The sequence below is a fragment of the Lissotriton vulgaris genome, chromosome 11, assembly GCF_964263255.1.
Source record: "Lissotriton vulgaris chromosome 11, aLisVul1.2, whole genome shotgun sequence".
Taxonomy (NCBI): Eukaryota; Metazoa; Chordata; class Amphibia; order Caudata; family Salamandridae; genus Lissotriton; species Lissotriton vulgaris.
The window spans coordinates 682346356-682369867 of record NC_141699.1 but is presented as its reverse complement, the minus strand read 5'-3'; the positions used below and the strand labels follow the sequence as shown (position 1 = coordinate 682369867).

The 23512-nt window shown below is 41.8% G+C and overlaps 1 protein-coding gene across 2 annotated transcripts in view; it reads right to left on the bottom strand.

Annotated features, from left to right (window-relative positions):
• Positions 1–23512, bottom strand: part of UNC5D (unc-5 netrin receptor D) — a 703309-nt gene that overhangs the window by 43387 nt on the left and 636410 nt on the right. For both annotated transcript variants that reach the window (XM_086943775.1, XM_086943776.1), the window contains one exon: positions 19681–19845. In XM_086943775.1, coding sequence (XP_086799901.1) covers positions 19681–19845 — 165 coding nt within the window. The remainder of the gene's footprint in view (positions 1–19680; positions 19846–23512) is intronic.

Sequence of the window (23512 nt, the reverse complement as noted above, 5' to 3'; positions counted from 1 at the left end):
CAGCCAATGCGACAAAAGGGCCGTCCAGTTCCTGCAGCGCAAAATGCGCATGGGACGCACCGGGTATGTGCCAGCATGAAGACCGCACCAAGTGCGTGATCGTCTGCGCGCATCATAGCCCAGGCGAGGCTGGCTGGAACACCCCACTTAGCACTTTGACTGACATCTTTAGCTTTATTGCCCTGGATTAGCCGTCTGTACAGTTGGTGATATTCAATTTTATTAACTTGAAATTGAAATTGAAATTGAAGATAATTTGTACCGCGCAACTAAAACCCTAAGGTGTCAAGGCGCCTATCAAAATAAAATCAGAAAAGATGGCAGATCAGACTATGCATATGCGAGCGCGAAGAGACGGGTCTTCAGGGCTTTTCTGAAAAGCTGCAGAGTGGGGAGGGACCTCAATTCCATGGGAAGACCGTTCCACCACTTGGGTGCAAGATTGGAGAAGGCTTTACCTCCCCATCGAGCTTTTCTGATACGCGGGACTGATAGAAGAGCCTGATTAGAGGAACCCCATCTTTGTCACTTACATCCCGTCAATTCTATACGACAAGAATGAGAGACAACTTAATGCAAATGATTCACTGCCATCGGGTGATTGCAAAAAGAGAGCAAACAACTGGAGCATTGCTTCTAATTGCTTAGTTAGATCTCTTGTTACAATCATTAAAGAAGTCGATCTCCTTCTATCTGACACACCATCAGTCCTTCTGGTCAGTTAGCCTGCACAAGCTAACTCCCAACAGCAATATGATATTTTTGGTAAAGTCCACCTGCGCACTAAGGGAACAACAGGATCAGTGGTGAGCTATCCTCAGACCAAGAAAAAGCCGGTCAAAGAGGCGAGTAAAAATCAAAAGGCCAAAGTTTGTTGTTGAGGGGCATTCCTAAACCATCTACAATCCCTTTCCCTGATTCAGTGGGTAGCCAGAACTTGAGCATTAAAGGGAAATCCCATATTTCAGCTGACTCCAATTCCCATAGGGATAATCCTCTGGAAGGGCACATCGACAGTGCCTCAATGGGAATCCACCAGCTGAGAAGTGCTCCTATTCCAACTGAGCTCCCATGCCGGACTCCGGTACAAGACAACTCACTCAATTCTGAGGCTCTATTCAATGAGTTACAGTCGCTTAAGAACGGAATATGTGAGTTAAAATCTCTGCTATTGTCATTAGTTGGGATTATTAAGGCAGCCAAAATAGACTTTCCTGAGACATGTTCCAACTTATACCCTACTAGTCAGGGCATCATAAAGGATGCTGCTCATGATAGGCTGATTCATCATCAAGAGGACCATCTCACAAAGATCTAATCTTGAGCCAAAATCTAGTAACTGTAAAATGGAGGGAGTGCAAAGGCCATATACATAGCTTTCGGTTAGATTAAGCCTAATAACACCTTTATCCCGTGTGAGAGCAGACACATTAACTGGTAATATTTTGGGGCTGCAACAATGGAAGATTATGAATTCCTTGCCCCATCTGGACCTCCACCTGAAGCTACTCCCTTTGTTCTGGTGATTAAGAATGTACCAAATCCTACCATGCCTGAGTAAGAAGAATATTTAAGAAATTACTCTGTTTATTGGCCCGGGCACCTCTCGAAGGATGTAAATACTCTTATCAATGAAATTATCATGGTAACTCATGCAGCCAGTATTGGTCGCTCAGTGGAAGATTGCCACGGTGACTGTGTGATTATTGATTTTCGTTCATCTGATTTTATGCATTTTATGGTAACATCCTATAATGCTAATACTATTCAGTCTGAAGGTCTCCAACTTGAGCCCCTTAGTTACTCAACTACAATTTGACAACAATCTGTTACCAGAATTCGCCCGCCCCATGATCAGCAGGTGTAAAGCAAGGCACCCTATATTTGGACTGCCACTAACCAATCGCTTTCAACCCTTGGCAAATGCAGAGGAAGTAGATTGATATGTGTCAGTTGGTCTGGGATGCATAATCAAAGGTGAGTGGGAGGGCGGTTACAGGTCCCTCTTCCCTATGGTCAAGAAGCTCGATATGACTCCTCCCATCTGACACATACAGCTAAGTGTAATAACAGCCATGTTACCGACCAAGGACCAGAGAAAACAGGGGATTTGATCACCACTACCACATTATCTCATTCTAAGGAGGATACTAGCCAAGCTCCCCCTTGTATGGCCAGGGGGTTCAGTGCAATTTCCCTACTCTGGCACGCCCCGTAAAAGCACAGCTTTGGCCTTGTTACCAACCAAGTTTCAAGGAAAAAAGGGAACTTTATTACTACTACCACGCGACCTGATCCAAATAAGGGCAGTAGCCCAGCTACCTCTAGCCCCTGATCGGGCATATGCCATTGGCAGTCGCGGTCCCTGCAGGTAACAACGGTGGGGCCGCGAGGGCGTGTTTTGAGGGGCGATGCAGAGTAAAAATTAAATAAATAATTACTTTTCCCTCTGCATCGTTCCTCGAAATCCTCCCCAACCCGGCCCCACCGCTGTTACCTGCACGGACTGTGGCTGGCCTTATTGACCACATATTGCCAGATATTAGATAGTGGCCCAACTTGATCAATATGCTTGTATTTCGACATCAATTATTTATTTATTTATTTAAAACATTTATATAGCGCGGCTGTCACCTTGCAGGTATCCTGGCGCTAAGATAACTCCTAAGATGGATGCACTGGGGGACATCAGTAGAGTAGCCAGAGTTTAACATTTAGGGAACAGCCAGGTTTTGACCCGCTTCCTGAAAGGGAGAAGTTCCGTTGTTTGGCGGATGTCAAGGGGCAAGCTATTCCACAGTTTTGCGGCTGCAACTTTGAAAGATCTCCCCCCAGTCCTGACCTTTTTGAATCTCGGTACTGTAACAAGACAGGCTGTTGTAGATCGGTGGGCTCTGGTTGGAATGTACCAGGTGAACATGGATTGCAGGGAGCCGGGCCGGACTCCATGCAGGGCTTTAAAAACAAGACAGAGAGATTTAAAGGCCACTCGCTGTTTCATAGGGAGCCAGTGAAGCTCGGCCAAAGCCGCAGTGGCTGAAGATCTCCTAGGCCAACCAAGGGCCAATTTGGCAGCGGCGGTTTGAACTCTTTGGAGTCTGTCTAGCAATACAGCAGGGGCCTCGAGCAGCAGCGCATTGCAATAGTCAAGGCGACTAAGAATGGTACACCTGAGAGGGGAGAAGTGGCAAGATCTTACGAAGAGATCGCATGAGGGCCGAGCAGGTGGACACTGTTTTCGCAGCCTGGGCTTCCATACTGAGTTTGTTGTCCATCATAACACCCAGATTGCGAACAGTGGTGACCGGCTGTGGCTTTTCCGGGGCTTCAGGGGGCCAAAACTCCGCCGGGAATGGGCGGGGGATCCGACTTCCGGCACAGAACAGAACCTCGGTTTTGGAGGTGTTGAACTGTAGGGAATTTTTATGTAACCAACCAGCTGTGTCTCTCAGACAGTCATGAAAAGATTCCAGAGGGATCGATTCCTCACCCTCCCAAGAGAGGATGAGCTGAGTGTCGTCAGCGTAGTTGATTACCTTTAGCCTGTGGGATTTTATTAACGTAATCAGTGGTTTAAGGTAAACGTTAAATAAAATAGGGCTGATGGACGAGCCTTGAGCACCCCGTGGAGCACTGGGGAGAAGGCCGATTGAAACGGGGGAAGGGACACAGCCTGCTTCCTGTCCTGCAGGAAGGAATGAAACCAGAGCGGGGCAGTGCCGTCCACCCCTGCCTCCCTTAGTCTCTCCAATAGAATCACGTGATTAACCGTATCGAATGCGGCAGACAGGTCCAGCAGGATCAAGGCTGCTGCCTGGCCCCTGTCTGCACGCATACGGAGGTCCTCCATGGCAGTGAGTAGAGCTGTTTCGGTGCCATGGGCTGGACGAAAGCCAAATTGTATTTCGTCCAAGAAGTGATTCTGCTCCAGATGTTTGGAGAGACAAGAGCTCACCCAGCGCTCGGCAATTTTTACCGGAAATGATAGCAGGGAGATAGGCCGATAATTCTGTAGACACTCAGGATTCAAGGAGGGTTTCTTCAGCAGTGGCGTAATAAGAGCCTGCTTCCAGGGAGCAGGAACTAATCCACAGCACAGGGATTGATTGCAAATCCTGCAGAGAGTGGAGAAGAGTTCCTCTCCAAAGGCCTTCCAGATCTTAGGGGGAATGGGGTCGAGAGGTGAACCCGAGGAAATCCAGCGAGCCAGTCTGTCGAAGTCCGCCTCCATAATAGGGGGGAACTCCCACAAGCAGTCCATAGGCTGGCACCCTGGGCTCACCATTTGATAATCAGTAGTGTCAACCCCTGGGCCGGTGAGGCAGACCAGTGAAGTCAAGATAGTGAACACACTGCTCTTGACCACCCTCTTAAGTAATTGGGTAACACAATCTCCAATACTTGTACTGAACCAGTTGATGGAAGGCTTAGAAGGGCCAACAATTGCCGTAGAATTAAATGGAGTATTATGCCGCAGTGTTAGAAATAGGGGTCTCTCTGGATTAATTGGGGGAGGTTTACATGATGGTAGCTCATGACAATTGAGCCTTGCTATTGCTGGCTCTGTCGTTGGGACAACAGGATATCTTGGGCGGAATTAGTACCATCCATATTCAGATGTGCTTGACTTTAAGGAATCATTATTATGTGGAGACCAAGCAGGCAGTAGGGAGAAAAAGCCCCCCTTCTTGGTATAACAATAACTGCAGAGGCACCAGGAAGGTACTCTCAGAGGCTATAAAAAAGTAGAACATACATCTGATCCAAGTCGCTAAAGGGGTTTATAAAACCTCTACCGTCATGGTCAAAAGAGAATGGGAGGAAGGAAAGTGGGAAGGCATGTTGAGTGCAGTTAGGACTGAGGACTATTGCTCATGTTGGAACATTCTTGCGACTGGAAGCAGTGACTGTCAGGTTCATATTGAAAATAATATCTGAGCAGCAGATTGGTATGCTCATCTTTCAATACTGAGTTCCTCACCATCATAGTTGGTAGCCCCCGAGTGTGAATTAGCAGGGCCAATGGAGCAATGTTTATGTCCCAGTTTAGGACCCCTAGGGTTGGTTTGTCAAACAAGAGGACTAGATGAGCAGAGTATGCAAAACACAGATAGCATTTACATCTACTCTATCAAAATAATCTAAAGGGCTAGATAAGATTCCCGGGGATCTATTTTCAGCTGTCATCGATGTCTGGCGCCCCTAATTTTTACTCTTCTCTAATGCCATCATGAGAGGCGCACCCATTCCCCGGACTTGGGCTGGGACAGAGATCATTACCATTTTCAAAAAGGGCTACAAGTCAAATCTGTCAAATTATAGACCAATAAATCTGATAGATAGTACTCAAAAATGATTCTGTAGGTTTATTCTTGATAGGCTACGCAAATGGTTACCCAATACTGAGATCCTCTTACCCCTGCAAGCTGGTTGTAGGGAATACACTTGTACCAGTGGCCAGGTGTTTTGTCTTTAATTACTTTATTGGAAAAGTGTTTCACTGGGTGGCGGTCGCCTATATTGTAGACCTTCAGTCTGCATTTGATTTCGTTCCAAGACCCACTTTATGGCAGGTACTAACCGCAATGCTGGACCCAAAGTGCCATCTGGATATAATTATTTGATTGCATCTTAACAATTAGGCACAAGTCAGATGTGGACCAATGGGAAGAACTGACAGAACTAATCCCATCAATAGGGGTGTTCATCAGCGATGTGTTCCTGCCCCTTCAGTGTTTATCCTGTTCATTATTAATCTGGTAGCATACTTGGATAATTACGAGAATGATGTGCAAAGGCTAGCAGATGTCAGGGTCCCAGACCTTCTGTTTGCAGATGACAAGTTATTGCTTTCCAAACCATTTATGGGGCTGCAACATGTATTAGATCGCTTTGAGTGCTTTTGCAAACATAGGTGTCTGCAGATATACATTGGGAAGACCAATTACATTATCTTCAATCCCTGTGATTCTACTAGAACTAACACTTTGCTTAAAGGGTTACTATTTGAGAGGGTTAATACCTTTGATTATCTGGGGATTACCCTAACTGAGCACATTGACTGGACACCCATATAGTCCACCATTAGCTAAAATTGGAATAACATACTGGTGGTATAGTGAAGATGGTGCGGGTTCCCATTTTTGACTAATCTCCCTAGCTCTACAAATGTATAGCCTTCAAGCTTTAGGTGCGGTGCTCTATGGTGGGGAGCTGGGGGGGCTTTAAGGATGCGCCTGCTCTGGTGGCAGTTGGAAATTGATTTATGCGGTCATTGGCCGTTTTTCCTATTAGTACTCTACTGGTTCCCCTTAGATTAGTCCTAGTGCTAATATAGGGTTGAGGCCTATTTTAAACTAGAGAAGAATCTGGGCTGAAGCAAAGAGAATATATTTGAAATTCTGCTTAGGGTTACTCCTGCTTCATTTTTTTATTGCCAAATGGCTATGTGACCCCAAGGAGGTTGACTGGCAATGCTCTTCTTGCAGTAAGACCAAAGAAATGGTGAAGCATGTATTACTCTTCTGCCAAGCTTATACAGGCAGTAGAAGTTAATGGATTCCCCCATTGTGCCACAATCTGGTTACGAGGGATGATAGAGAAGTGATAACAATTCTGAAATACGACACAAGGCAGCGCATTGCCTTTGTAGTTTCTCGCTTCTTGTCAACTATGTGGAGGGTGAGACAAAAATGTAGTACTTCCTTTGCTGGAAAACAAAACAAGAGAGTGAGAAGTTGCTATAAGCATGTTTCTCTTACCTTTGTAAACATAACAATTAAATGAAAATAAGCTTGCTACCACCACTATGAGTGGTAACAAGCTCATTTTCATTTGATTGTTATACTTTCTTAGCTGCTCATGGTTGTGAAATGTAGCTAATTATTTTGTCCGTATGTGTGATGACTGTAGTGTCTAGAATACATTACACACATTAGGTAGTCGCGTCTGGATTTAACTCTGTTCCAGGGTAAGATACCTTAGAGATACAGCACCTAATTAGCACTTCTGGACATGATAACATCTTGCAAGTGAGTGATGGTTATTTGTTTCAGCCGAGGTATCATTTACATTTACATTATTCTATTAGCCATAAGTAATCTGCTCCCCAACCCAGGTGGGTAGAGCAATAGCAAATTTAATAAAAATTTACCAGTTACTGAAAATATGCTATTACATCTTTTTTAAATTATTTGTTCTTTTCTTAGATTCACAAAATTGATCAACCATGTAGACCTCTGGCCAAAAGGGTATGATGGATTGACCATCAGCCATGTAAGATATACAGGTTTTATCTACTGGATGTATAATTTTTATAATTATTTTGCTCTATCCTCCTAACTGGAATGGAAATGTCAATTGAACAACTGGATGGACATTACTCTATGCACTATGTATATTTTCCTTTTGCAGATGTTTTTATGTGCTTTATGGCTATATAGTAGTGTAGAGTAATCTATTTAGCATTACTGGACATGGGCATCATTGATTTCAGTGGGGGCCTCGTCCTCATTCTCATTTTTCTATATTTAAATATTCTGCTCCCCAACTCAGATGGGTAGAGCAATACTGAGTGCTAACAAGATATGTTAGTTGATGAGAATATGATATTACATCATTTAGAAATATTTTTAGATCTTATATAAATGATTAATTATGTAGACCTTTGGTCAAAAGGACTTAGAAGGATGGATCATCGGCCAAATAATGTATATAGGTTTTTTTCTATTAGAGCATATAACTTGTACAATCTTTTTATTTCATTTTTTGGAATAAAATGTAATTTTTTGTAACAGACCAAATGGATGGTTTCTTCTCTATTGTATTTACTGTACATATTTCACTGATGTGTTGGTTTTTATGTGCTTTTATGGCTATATAGCCGAATGAAGATTTAACAGGGCCATCAATCAAATTGATTTGTATAGTAGTGCAGCTAATCACACTAGAGGGTATCTAGGTGCTTGCAGGGTCTGAGGGACTCAGTTGAAGGACTCACATCCATCTGAAAGTATCCCCTTGTAGGCTGATGCCATGTAGCCTAGCAATCAGCGTGTGGTGGGATATGGTGGGATACGGTGTTGTAAGCTGCCATCTCTCCTTGGTTGAGGAGGGCTTGGATGTTGTCGGATAAAGTCATGCACAATCAAGGGTAGCCAACTGCATTTGACGAGTAGGACTCAACCCACACCTGGTGATAGTTTATGGTGTGAAACCAAAATTAGAACTTTCAGTTAAAAGTATTTTTGTTCTCAGAGTAGAGTTAGAAACAGATTTATTAGGAAAAGTCTGAACAAAATTCAATACATTCGTTGGGTCAATTTTCCTCAGTTCCAATACGATTTCTCAACTTGCAGGTTATTAGGTTTCTGAAGTTCTCCTACATCTGACTACAATTGTCCCATACACAGTAGAGAATTTTTTATTTCTGATCCTTTTAAATAATAAAATATGGCTTTTTTGACATCGGAGTTCCTTAGATTTTACTGTATAGCCATACAGCTAAACTTTACAACACTCATATGCAAGCAATCCATAAACCAAGTATTGCACATATAGCTGGTTGAGCCTACTAGAATGCTGTTGGAATTTGGGTCACTGGTTAAGGGGGCTGAAACCCTACTCAAGGAACAGCCACAATTACTGGTACAGAGAAGTCACAAGCAAACCCCAAATTCACCTGTGCTTCAACCTCTGGTGGCTTGGCATAAAGCAGTCAGGCTTAACTTCGATGCAGGCCTTCAAATAGCAATAAAGTGAAAACACAACACAAAGAAAATCCCACAACAATTTGGACAAATAGAGTAAAATCGAATAAATTATTTGACACAAAAATGACAAAAATACAATCAGTAGAACCCGAGGTAGGCAATTTTAAAGATTCAAGTGAAAATAGCCCCTAAAAACAGAAAGCACAATCAGGTCACGCAGGACCAGGACAGAGTCACAAGGTCAGGCCAACCACAATGAAGTGCAGGCTGGATACAGGGCCAGGCTAGGCCTGCTGAACAAGAGTACCCTAAATCCTGGTATGGAAGTGTTGCGAGATCATGCATTGAGGATGCATTGTGCAGTGATGGTTCTGAGGAGCTGCAAGGCTGTGATACAAGGTACTGCACCACCGTAGAGGATGCCATTGATGAGGGACTTGTGATATGAAGTCCTGCATTAAAGATGTGTCATGCACCAGCCTTTCTGAAGAAGCTGCATGGCTGCGATGCGGAGTCTTGCATCGGCACCAGGCAGGCCATAGATGAGGTGCTTGGAATGCAAAGGACTGCATCGAAGATGCATCACAAAGCAGTGGTTCTAAGGAGACTGTGGGCTGTGATGCGAGGACCTGCCTCGAAGATACATTGGGCAGCTTTCCAAAGCGGAGATGCTCACAGGACAACAGTTGGACTGGCAGAGCACCATCAGGCTGACTTCCAAGGGTCCAGGACTGGGGTGAAACCACTTGGGGGGTAAATCTCATAGCATACTGACTCCAGGTACTGGGTTTAAGGTGTTGGAGCCTTTTCTGTCTCCAAGTCTCTGATCAGGAGGCCAGCCAACCAGGCCTTGGTGTCACTCTAGTAGTACTGGGATCAAGATGCAGGTCCAGTCCTTACACTCAGGTGACAGGGCAGAAGAGCAGCAGGACAACATAGTAGCAGTCCTTCTTGCAGGGCAGCACAGCAGTCCATCTGAGTCTTCCACAAGTCCAGCGGTGTACTGAAGATTTGGAAGTGAGGGTCCACTATTTATACCTGGTGTCCTTTTTGTAGTAGGAGAAGGTTCTGGAGGTTTCCACCAAGAGGTGTTTGGAAATTCCTGCCTCCTTGCCCTGGCCCCAGTTTGTCTGGGGTCACAATAGACAAGTGTCAAAATCTTTGTGAGTGTGCTGAGCCAAAGCATTGTGATGTGCAAGTATGGTAGGTGACAGCTTCTTACCCTTATCAAGTCAGAGATGGCCCTGCCAACATCTATGATCCATTGTCTCACTGTCTGGGAGCAATATACAAAGACAAACTGCTGCTACACGTGGTTATGTGACCAAGAAAATAGGCTTCTATACCCAAATAGTTTGACCAAAAAAATGCCAACTTTCAAAAAGTGCAAACAACACAAAAAAACTGATGTCCTACTTATTTTGTAAAACTGCAACCACGCTATATTCCTTTAGTGGTGGGGTTATTTATTCACCCTACATTTTCTAAAGCTCTATTTCTTATTGTGTAAGGAAACTCATATCCTTATAAAAAACACATATCAAAATGACATACATATTTTTACAAAATTCAGAATATTTACCACGAATAACATTGACATTACTTTGACATTATAAACATAAACATAACACAATACCGATATGTCATAAACTTCACAGTAACTATGACACTACACGAATATAACATGTATGTACAACAATTACGCCACAATTTTTTCTTTGACGTTTCACATGTCCTGAATTCATCACTTATCATCATTTATTTGTTCATCAAATTATTTATCATCATAAATTGACATTGCCAACGCGTTTCAAGCCTCGCGGTTTTCTCTACGGGCTCTCATCAGGGCTCCTTAGTGACAACACATTGGACACATCTATAAGATAAGCAAAATGGGAAATCACTCTTTCAGCCTCTACCTTTCTCACTGTTTGTGACAACCGTCACTTATGTTTTATTCATACCTGCTACTTTTCATCCTTTAGCCAATCCCGTAAGACCAGACAGCTCTCAATAATAGGTAGTGGGATATAGATCCTATACAAACAAATCATTTGGTTACCCCAAGTTTGTATCAGACTATTCTTTTCAACCTACTCGTTATCTCCCTTGTGTCAGATTCCAATTTTCCACATACCTTTAATGTATATGCAGTGAATAATGATGAGGCAACTCTCTTTGCACAATATCTCTTGGGGGTTGGACTCAAACCTATTAGAGTAAGCAACACTATATTAAAGCTTCCAATCATGTTTTATTTTGTGTGGAGTAGTTCTAAATGCGCTGTTTTTTCCTACCTTAAATCTCTGTTTTATTTATGACATTAAGCTGGCACGTCCTTCATAAAACTCCACTTTGATGCAAGCCTTTTACATGTTCTGTGGAGTAAAATAATGCCATGAATGAAACCCATTAGGCACTTATTCTGCATTCATCTCACCCCAGTAAAAGCAATCCTCACCTGACTCGTTCTTTTCTACAAAGGAACTTCCTCTTCAGGCTTCCCGCACTGGCATGTATGCTGGCAACTGAAATGGTCGTATAACTGACCCTCCATTTATAACGGTGGTTTGGGCGCGAATTAACTATTCTTTGTTCGAAACTCGCTCGTAAGGTCAAGGGGCGTCTCATAACACCGGAAGTATTCGAGTGGCCGAACTACCAGTTTAACGCTAGTTTTAATCTAGACTTCTGGGGATTGTTTTCAATTTTACATCAAGCACGATGAAGAGACATAAATCGATAGTTACTGCCATATCGAGCCTATCAGTCCTTTTTGTAAAAAATAAATAGCGATGCAGTCTGATTTCACTACCCAAACCTAGCGCCTTACCTTACCTAATAGGAAAGGAAAAATTCATGTGGCCAATATTCCGATTTGTTATTACTGTTAATATGGGCTTCGAGAATTGTAGTTTAACCCGTTTCTTGGACCAGGTCAATTCATTTTAATACCATACCTGAGTCACTGTTCACTGTAATATTAGACCTATCTGTCTAGTTTCTCAATGAAGTTGACAACCATATTCCCACAGTTATACAGAAAACATCATTAGAATTAAAGCACCTGGACATATCTATTAGCGTATTCTTAACAGAAGCAAGTGCCTGGCTTCTTACAGTAAAAGCACCTATGCTTATCCATTCTCATGTTTTAAATGTTTTTAACAACAGCAAAAGCAAGTGCCTAGTTCATCGAACATTTACTTATATTCGGGGACCTCACACTTGTGACAGCTCGGACATTTCATTCAGTCCTGTAAGGACACTGTTAAATTTCATTATTAGGTATGCTTCTTTTGACAATAATAAAGAATCAATGTCTGCCACACTTTTAGATATACTGAATGCCACCAATACTTTCCATTTAAAGTCACGTTCAGTGTGCCCCTCCTTCATGAAAGGGTCAACCATTGGGGCAGTACTCACTTTCTACTTTCTTCTCTTTTTTTTCTTAAGTCCTCATCCTGTCTATTAACTTGTAGGCGATACTCAATTTCCGAAACTAAGGGCTGGGTGGAAATAGAGTCTTTCCAGACAAGAAATGGCTGCTTCCATTCCTACCCCTCATAGCTCACGAATGAGAGGGAACAGGACCAACAACTACAATTAACTTAATCATTGGACCCCCACTCTCTGACACCAGTCAACCAACAAAGCCCAAACCTTAATGACCTCACTACTAATATGTTGGGAGTAATAGATTTGGCAGAATGTTATAATCTTCTGGTAACTATGGTGGCAATAGATGCTGCCAAAGCATTTGATCAAGTATACTGGCCTTATTTATGGGCATCCTTGGAAAAGTTTGGTTTCCCTAAGAATTTTATTAAGTCTTCCAGGTAATCTACAGACCTCCTACAGTCGCAGTGTTAGTCAATGGGCAACTAACTGATTTGTTTAAGATTATGCAAGGGACAAGGCAGGGATGTACAATGTCTCAGCTGCTCTTTAATATTTATATTGAACCATTTGCAGAATCTATTAGATAAGACCCTACTATATTCCCGTTTAAATTTCCCAATTTTGAGGCTAAATTGGCATTATATGCAGATGACTTATTTTTGTATACAAAAAATCCTGCACATTCTATCCCTAAGCTCCTTGCTAGAGGAGAGACTTATGGATATGTCTCTGGTTATAGTGTGAACAGGGATAAAACAGAAGTAATGAAGTGGAATCAAACATCTGTGACCCTGGGGGCCAAATCCCAGATGCAATATTTGGGTATACAAATTACTCAAAAATTAGAGGATGTGCCTATTATAAACTGGAAGAAGACTAGTAATGAGGTTGGGAAATTGTTGAATAGATGGGCAAATCTTCCGCTGAATATATATAAGGGCAGGTCAACTTGATTAAAATGATCATCCTTCCAAAGATAACCTGTATTTTTAATAACATACCCCTTCCATTCAAAAAGGATGAACTTGTTAAGATGCAGGGTAAGATTTCTAGTTTTATATGGGCATCAAAGGGTGCTTGTATTTCTTGGAAAAGGCTTAGAAAGAGGTTGGAGAAGGGTGGCTCGGCACTACCGGATTTATGGGTTTATTTACATGTCTTTCACTTCAAAGATTTCAGGATGTTGTTAAGGAAGCCTGACGATTCAGTATTGGGTTCAATTTATAGTGTAATGCTGAGTGAACTTGGATATGACCAAGGTCAATTTTTGTTTAAGTTTGGGGTTCCTAAATTTGTTTAAAAGGTTTGACTTAAGATTTTATTGCAGGCAGTGAAAAATTGAGTTTTTGTAAGGAATAAGATGGGAGTAATGTACTACTCTGATTATTCTCCGATTTGGGGTTCACCAGGTATGCCAGAATGTTTGGATGATGTCCTCAGCCTGCCATTAAAGCAAGCGGGCTTTCTCTGTTGGGGAGATTTGAAATCATGTGGGGGCTTGATGACATGGGAATCATTGTCACTATGTACTCAAGGAGAATTAACCCGATTTAAATATTATCAGCTTTAAGCCTGGTGGGCCAGACAGCATTGGCTTGAATATCAGGATGATGAGTTGTTAATTCAGGCTATGAAGACGGAAAAAATTAATAAGGAGGTTGCCTGGTGGTATCGCATGCTTATTCAAGTAGAGGATAATCTTGCTAATGATATTCAACACTTATGGCAAAATGACTTAGAAAATATTGATTTGCACAATGCTCGGCAAGCCTCGTTTACATTGCTAGGGGAAATAGTTAAACCAGCATATTTTAAGCGTAATCACCTGTTCACCCTTTATCGCGTTTATTGGACCCCTGCGAAGTTAACAAAATTTTTTGGAACTCAACATGTATGTTCAAGATGTAAGAATCCTCTAGCGAACGACTATCATACGTTTTTAACCTGCCCAGTGTTAGCCAAATTTTGGGTTGATATTGTTGAATTTTTTAAGGACGTCACAGGAATTCAGCTAGAAATTACCCTGTTGCTTATTTTTTATGGTTTATGTCAAGATAATGTATTGACATTTGATAAGAGGGCCACAAGATTAATTTTATATGTTATTTTATAGGGAAGACGAAAAATATGTAAAGCTTGGAGATCGGCTGCTCCACCCCTTTTCTCTGAGTGTAAACAAAATATCATACAAACCAGCCAATCAGATATCGCATGTGACACTTTCTTCTTTCTTCTCGATCTATGTTGTACATGGTACACGCCGCGTGAGGCACTGCTGGAAAAAAAAGTCAAAACGCCACTGGATAGATTGGTATGTGTGTCTACCTTTGGTCCAGATCCAAACAATTTTAAACACATTGTGTTACGTAACTGGCACTTGCTAGAAAATTTGGAGTGCCCATTCCCACGGCCGCTGTTTGCAATGAAAAAGAATAGGAGTATAGGCCAGGAGATAGTGTGGGCAGACATCTCCCCTAAGGAATTGAAAAAAGATTTGCGTTCACAATGGGGACTGAAACCTGTGGAAGGCCACCACAAGTGTGGAAATTGTTTTGCATGCGAATCCACAATTGAAGGTACTGAGTTTTTACATCAAAGAGTGAAATGAAAACATACAACGTTCACTAATTGTAGGTCAAAAAATGTAGTGTATGCCGTGGTTTGCCCTTGCAGAAAAATCTACATAGGCAAAACGAATCAGCAAATCAATCAAAGAATAACACAACATAGATCAAGAATAAAGAAGAAAGTGAGAACTGCCCCAATGGTTGACCATTTTATGAAGGAGGGACACACTGAACGTGACTTTAAATGGACAGTGTTGGTGGCATTCAGTATATCTAAAAGTGTGGCAGACATCGATTCTTTATTATTGTCAAAAGAAGCATACCTAATAATGAAATTGAACAGTGTCCTTACAGGACTGAACAAAATGTCAGAGCTGTCACAAGTGTGAGGTCCCCAAATATAAGTAAATGTTCGATGAACTAGGCACTTGCTTATGCTGTTGTTAAAAACATTTAAAACATGAGAATGGATAAGCATAGGTGCTTTTACTGTAAGAAGCCATGCACTTGCTTGTTAAAAATACGCTAATAGATATGTCCAGGTGCTTTAATTGTATGATGTTTTCTGTATAACTGTGGGAATATGGTTGTCAACTTCATTGAGAAACTAGACAGATAGGTCTAATATGGCAGTGAACAGTGACTCAGGTATGGTATTAAAAGAAATTTACCTGGTCCAAGAAAGTGGTTAACTAAAATTCCCAGAAGCCCATATTAACAGTAATAACAAATCGGAATATTGGCCACACAAATATTTCCTTTCCTATTAGGTAAGGTAAGGCGCTAGGTTTGGGTAGTGAAATCAGACTGCATCGCTATTTATTTTTTTCAAAAAAGGACTGATAGGCTCGATAGGGCAGTAACTATCGATTTATGTCTCTTCATAGGGCTGGATGTAAAATTGAAAACAACTACAATCCCCAGAAGTCTAGATTAATACTAGCGTTAAACCGGAAGTTCGGGCACTCGAATACTTCTGGTGTTATGAGACGCGCCTTGACCTTACGAGCGAGTTTCGATCAAAGAATAGTTAATTCGCGCCCAAACCAGCGTTATAAACGGAGGGTCAGTGATACGACCATTTCCGTTGCCAACATACATGCCACTGGGGGAAGCCTGAAGAGGAAGTTCCTTTGTAGAAAAGAACGAGTCAAGTGAGGTTTGCTTTTACGGGGGTGAGGTGAATGCCGAATAAGTGCTTAATGGGTTTCATTCATGGAATTATTTTACTCCACAGAACATGCAAAAGGCTCGCATCAAAGTGGAGTTTTATGAAGGAAGTGCCAGCTTAATGTCATGAATAAAACAGAGATTTAGGGTAGGAAAAAACTGCGCATTTAGGACTACTCCACACAAAATAAAACGTCATTGGAAGCTTTAAAATAGTGTTGCTTCCTCTAATAGGTTTGAGTCCAATCCCCAAGAGATATTGGCCAAAGAGAGTTGCCTCATCATTATTGACCGCACATACATTAAAGGTATGTGAAAAATTGGAATCTGACACAAGGAAGATAACGAGTAGGTTGAAAAGGATAGTCTGGTACAAACTTGGGATAACCAAATGATTTGTTTGTATAGGAACTATACCCCACTGCCTATTATTGAGAGCTTTCTGGTCTTACAGGATTGGCTAAAGGATGAAAAGTAGCAGGTATGAATAAAACATAAGTGACGGTTGTCACGAACAGTGAGAAAGGTAGAGGCTGAAAGAGTGATTTCCCATTTTGCTTATCTTATAGATGTGTCCAATGTGTTGTCACATTGGTATTGTGTTATGTTTATGTTTATAATGTCAAAGTAATGTCAATGTTATTCGTGGTGAATATTCTGAATGTTGTAAAAATATGTATGTCATTTTGATATGTGTTTTATATAAGGATATGAGTTTCCTTAGACAATAAGAAATAGAGCTATAGAAAAAGTAGGGTGAATAAATAACCCCACCACTAAAGGAATATAGTGTGGTTGCTGTTTTTCAAAATAAGTAGGACATCAGGTTTTTTCGTGTTTTTTGCATTTATAAACGGCCCTACCCGAGTCCTGTCTGTTGGGCCTGACCCCCTTCTTTGTTCAACTTTTAAAAAGTGGCATTTTCAGAATTGTGTCCTAAAATCTGACGTTACCATTAAAGAGGGTTTTAAATTACTAATCTTTAAACACCAAACTCGACATTCCTTCCTGCTCCCAATTGAAAGGTATCAGTTATTAAATGTAATACGTTAACCCAATGCTATCCTATGGCTGAGAGGTATAGCTGTAGTGAAAAACTATGCATTACTGAAAAACTAATTTAAGAGTTTTTCACTAGGAGAACAAGAGAAAGTTTAAACTACATGTCGAACTTTTTTATTACACTGCACCCTGCCCTCTTGGCTGTTTATGGCCTACCCTTGCAGTGACTTATAAGTGTTAAAAATAAACTAGCAAATGGTTACTTTGGCAGGTTGAAATGGCAGTTTAAAACTGCAATTATAGGCAGCAATGGCAGGCCTTAGACATGTTTAAAAGAGCTACTTAGGTGGGTGGCAAAATTAGTGCTCCATGCCCACTAGTAGGATTAAATTTACAGGCCCTATGTACATGTAGTCCCACTTTACTAGGGACTTACAAGTAAATTAAATGTGACAGTTGGAATAAGCCCATTTCACCATGTTTAAACAGGAAAGCACATGCACTTTAGCACTAGTTAACAGTGGTAAAGTGCACAGAGTCCTAAGGCAAACAAAAACGAGATCCGCAAAAAAGTGGAGGAGTAAGGCTAAATGCTTTATGGGAGACCACCCTAAGACTGACAGGTCTAACACATACTTAAACACATGAACACATAGAATTAACTTATACATAATTAATTAGCCACTTAGCACTGGCATCTTAGTTAAGGCTCATCTGCAACAAATATGATAAATGTACTTTTTGATCCACTTACTGATGTCTTTAAACGTACTGCTATGGTTCTCAACAAAATTGAAACATTACTTCAACTGTAAAATCAGCAACAAAAAATAATTTGCAGATTTATAAAAATTGCATTGGAAATGCTATTGTAGAATAGGGGTAGGGCAAGTGAAATAATTCATATGCTTATAAATTGCCTGTTATTTTGTTGCCTATTTTGGGGAATACGGTTGCAAAGTGAGGAAGAAGCTAGTTTGGATTTGAGAACATTATTGCCTGGTTACATCCAAACCAGATAAATTAGCTTTGGACTGTGTCATGATGAGGGCATTGATTTCTATGGATGTGAAACACTTTGCTCTCTTTCCTCTACAAAAATTCAGGGAAATTATTACCACCTCAATTATATTTTGTGATGTGCTGAAACTTAGCCTTTGTTGCAGGTTATGAAACCCTTCTTATCAGTAGCTCTAGAAAGGCAGTGCCCTTTTGTGTCATCTGCATCGATTTACAACTCATACTTAATATTTCGGAGCACAGTAGCTTCAATAAGTATTGGATTACCGAGTAGGCCTCACCTTTGGGATGTATTGTCTTTGCTATTGGTTCTAGCCACCAGTGGGGGCCGGCTTGGCTTGCGGGCAGCGAGGCAGAGGGGTGTCGCAGGGGAATGGCGAGGAGAGTCGTGCAGAGGGGGAGTCGTGCAGAGGGAGTTGTGAGGGAGGAGTTGAGTGCGCATTTATAATTCCTTTTAACGTACCTTGCTACTAGTCCCACATCTCTTCTCTTGTTTTACTCATCTTGGAACAGGAAGCCCCACTGACCAATAACAATTCTGCAATAAAGCATTGTGATTGGTAAGCACCCAAACTCCCCTGACCAATCACAAAGCTGCAATGCAGCATTGTGATGGGTTTGTGCACCGTGACACGGCACTCAACCAGGGGGCTAGAGGGGTGGGCATGTTCTCCATGCGGGCTGTAATGCAGCCTGCTTGGTGAACAGGGAAAGTGTGCATGACTGATTTGGGCAGCCCAAGTGGGCCGATCAAACAGTCACTGCACATTTAGGAGTGGACAAACCACTCCTCCCCTGCCCTGCTCTAAGAGCGGAGCAGCAACACCCACCCACCCACCCACCAGGAAAGCAGCATGAAGCATAAAATGATAATAACACAAAGGTGTTAAAATGTTATGTTTTGTGCATTGCACTGCCCAAAAGCTGTGGGGCGACACTCCTCAACCATAGCGGAGGAACTGCCTATGCTAGCCACGCTGCACAGCATCCACAATGCTGCAGAAGTACACAAGGTGACTAGCTGTCATTTTATAGGTGAACACAAAGCATGTACATGCATACTAAAAGATGTAAGCGCTAAGGCAGGCACAGTGAAGCAACACGGAGGGGGACAGGTGGGTGGAGGGTTTGAAGCAACAAGGCGGGTCAAAACAACTCAGAGGGAGGATGGTGGAGGTGCAAAAAAGCACTGAGTGCAGAGCAGATGGGGAGGGGGCAGCCGAAGCCATACAAAGAGCTGGGAGAAGGAAAGCAACATGGAGGGCAAATCAACATGAAGGATTGGACCTTGTGGTGCACATAGAAACATGAGAGGGGCAAGCAATACATGGGAAGTGGGTGGAGGGAGCAACATAGGGTGTGAAAAGGGCAAAAAAGACAGAGGGTGCGGGTGGGTCAGGGAACAAATGGTTCACTGAGCGCAATATGGAACTGTGTTGGGAGACCCACATGGGTGAGAAAGCATAGTGGCAGCAGGAGGAAACTAAATGTGCAGTGTTACTGCAACAGGAATGCGGCAAAGACGAAATACTCAATGGGGTCTGCTGGAAAAGAAATCTGCTATAGTTGATTGCTTAAACAAAAAGTAATGCCCAAAAAGGGAGCAGTGGAGGGACAAACACAAAAAGCAGAAGTTAATACAAGATAAGCTAACAAATTAAACACAAGCAGATGATACTAATAAAGTAAACCAGTAGTAAGCAATGAGCGGCCTCTAAGCCCACTGTGAGCAACATAATGAGCCAGCGACAGAGCATGCATTGTATCAGGCAAAATCTAAAAAGGATAAATGCAGGAAACATTACCTCCAAAATGGATGTCTGGACTTGTAGGATCTGCTCATGACCTTTCACCTGCCTGACGCAGATTTTGCATGACAACTGCGTAGTAGCAGGGGTGTAGCGCTCTAGGGAGAAGGCACACTGCAAGGGCTGCTGGTTACTGCACCACACACGGGAGAATGGGACTTCCTAAAAGCAAAAAGATCAGCAGTTTTAGCACAGATTCCATTTTTAGGCTCTATGTGTGACAATGCCACATGTATCTTATCATTTCATTGTTGCTTTAGGGCCCTTAAAGAATGCATTCTTTCAATTGAGACTTTATACAGACAGTGTGCCATAACTTTTAAACATGAAGATGGTCGAAGGCCTGATAATTTATTTCTGCATTTTCAGTTTTTTTTCCTTTGTGGCATAGCTTTGATTGGCAATAATTGCGAACAATAAAATTAGATGAATGGTTATATATTTTTCAGTTGTGGCATGTATCATTGTCATATACAATAGTAAAAGAAGAAAAATGCAAGTGTAACCATTAAGCTTGTGGAGAAAAATGTGAAAGTGATATAATGGAAGGGTGGAGAGATAATGCCAGCAACATAATTACTCTTCCTTTAAAGAGGAAGAAATGTAAGGAAGACAATGTTACTATATTTTACACCATATGTGGGGCCGCTATATTGATAGTTCAGCAAACAATGGGGTAGAATTGAACCAATCTACAGACCCACTATTTGAGGAGTAGGTAGGTGAAGCATGAGTCAAAGCAGAATACGACAATACCATCATAATGATTTGAGCTAGAAGAATAACAGAAAACTGCTTAAATACAGGGATGTTATTGTCTACATATTCATTTTCGGTATGTGTGAAGTAGATCACAGCAGAGGCCAGATTACAGGAGAGGACATAGGGTGGGGAAAAACTACCATAATTGCAGTAGCTGCAGTGGCACTGCGGCCCAGAGCCCTGAGGAGCCCATTGAATCCTGATGATTTCTGTATTTACTACCCCAACATCAGAAAAAAAGGCCAGTTTTCCTTGCTTGCACCAATGCCCATGATTTCCTTGATACTGGAGCAGCATAATTTCAATGATCCTATACATTACAAATTACATGTTAATCGACATACTAATATATGAAACTGAGTGTCAATGAGTCCAAATATATATATGTATGGAGTGGCCATATTCACCTATTTTTAGCCTAATTCTTAGTTTATGATGTACTCGTAGTAATCAATTGTATTGTGACCACAGGCCTTACTGCGAGTAGGCCTTAAGTTGACCGAATCCTTTTTTAGTTTTCCTTTATTGTGAAAGCAATGCTCTTCTCAAATTCTTTCCTTTCAAGTGCAAGTGTCCTATCTATGTTTTGTAAGCAAAATAGCCTTTTGTTTGAAATAGAAACTGTTAGATTAGGGAGCAGTAATTGGAGCCTGGTCATGGACACGAAATGCCAGTGAATCGGAGAGAACCTTTGTTGCCAGGCAGACCGGACCATCAAAACTTTTCAAGGTTGTGCAGCTAGCTGTGCGGTACCTTGTTTGCAATGGGAGTTCGGGGAGTCTACTGGCTCTCATAAGATGGCATATTCTGATTGTCCCATCCAGCGAGAGTTGGAGGGGAGAAGCTTTCAGAAACTTCTATTTCATATTAGAGCATTGGAATGTGGAGCACTCGATTGAAGACAATGGAGTGCTCTGTGCTTCTAAGGGCCAGTAAAAGCCCGCAAAGCAACATTCCCATGTTGTTTCCACAAAGGCCTCTCAGAGCCCAAGGGGATTTTAACCCCCATGGGCTCAGCGAGGCCTTTGTTGTATTTGTTAGAACATTCTGCCCTCTAGTAGCAGAATGTTCTAATAGCCTTATAGCTCTTCGTAGCGTGGCTATACCGGCTATTAAAGCCCTGCTCCCTTGTTAAAGGCTGTCTTTAATAGCTGGTGCTTCTGAGAAAATGTTAGCAGATCCTGTCCTGACCTCGCTGAGTAATGACCTTTTCGGAATTCAGCTGATTTCTCCAACCTTGATTTTCAAGCTTCATGCTTAAACACTTGTATGTACTTCCCCGTGAAAATTAATTTGGTTTGACTATTGCTGACACCTCTCTCTTAGAGTTTACTATGCCACTTCTGGTACCTTGTTTTGCTTAGGGGAGTTCCTTTATAAACCAGTCTATTTTCTGTTCTGCAATTTGCATCTTAATATATTTAGCATTCATCTTCTATATAATGCACACATTTAGACTGCATAATGAAAGGATATATAATATATATATGTATCAATGCAATTAACAATTAGCTCAATGTAATGTTTATGTATTACTGATCATACAATGTGTTGCCATTGCCCACTTGGGCTCAATTCTAAAATTGTTTTAAAATTGTTTTAAAATTGTTCTAAAAAACAATTATGTGTGTTAAACACACACAATGAACCCCGTGAATTTCAAGGTTCGTGTTTATAAAACGGGCACTAGACCCAGTATTTTGTAAAATTAAGTACAACCAGGGTTTTTGTACTTACACGGCAGATTGAACTGGTTTATTTGGTTTAAACACACTGTGATATATAGTTTACATGCATTCTCTTGATAATTGCGAAGGATGTAATGTTTTTTGGCTATAAATTCACAATCGGCAATGATATAAATTGTCCATTATTCAAATAGCATGAATTATATGTGGTTTAACCTTTAGGCTGCTGTTAATAGGTAAGAGCAGTTACACTACATAAAACGCTGTAGTTTTCCAGTGAGTTTGCAACTGGTAACCATGACTACGGGGAAACCACTCTGATGTCCAATCAAATGTTGACATGTTTAAAAGCAATGACTCATTGTTTGCTCTGTGTTGTGAGCAAGGCGGCTTTGACCGTCGAAACGCGTCAATCCTAATGCACTAAGAAAATAAAATACTTGTTTCTGAACATGACCCCACGGAGTCAGCGCCTGATTGCTATTGTTTTGGTCAGGACTGGAGAAAGTATTACGGGAGAAGCCTGAGCCCCGCACGCTGACCCACCTCGATTTGGAGCACTTTTCCTCAACGGGCAGAACGATTTGGTATTTCTTCGAGGAGAAGAAAGGGAAGCGCCCCCCAAGCCAAACGATCGGAAAGAGCCTGCGTGAGCGATCGGCACGAACAGAGTGAGCGGGATACTTTGTGTGCCGGAGGGCATCGGAGAATCCAGGTAAGCCTGCAAGTGCTGTGAGCGAGCGCGCTAACATCCGTACAGGTGGCTTATGGGAGAGGTAGTCCGAAGCGGAACTTGTCAGTAAGACCAAAACGGACAGTGGGTGTCAGAAACGACTATAAATTATCTTAGAACGAGTGCAGGATGGCGGAGGATTGGGAAAGGGAGCGCATGGAGGCAGCGCGTGACATCTTTGAAGATGTAGATAAAAAATCCAGCACTGGAAAGGGAAGTAGCAGTGACAAAAACAAACCGTCAACAAAAGAATCTGATGTGAAAACACTACTTAGAGAATATGAAAGACTTCGCAAACAAGAAATCTCTAAGTGGTGGGAGTGTACTTCTTTGCGCAGGTACCTGGAGGTTAACAGGGTACCCAGAGGCCTAAGAATTCTTCTTGCCCCAACATATGACAATCCGGACCCAAAAATGTTGGAAGAATGGGCCAATAATAATGCACAGTCATCTAAAAATATGTTGGAAATCTTGATAAAATATGCGACATCAGATAGAGAAAAACTTTTGGCGCAATTATCCAACATTGCCCAGGATTTGGATAAACAAGAAGACCAAGATTTTATAACCAAACAAATGGCTGACATGAAAACGCGTGTGAGCAAATATGAGCAAACAATAAAAGACCGTAAAGCTGAAAAATTTC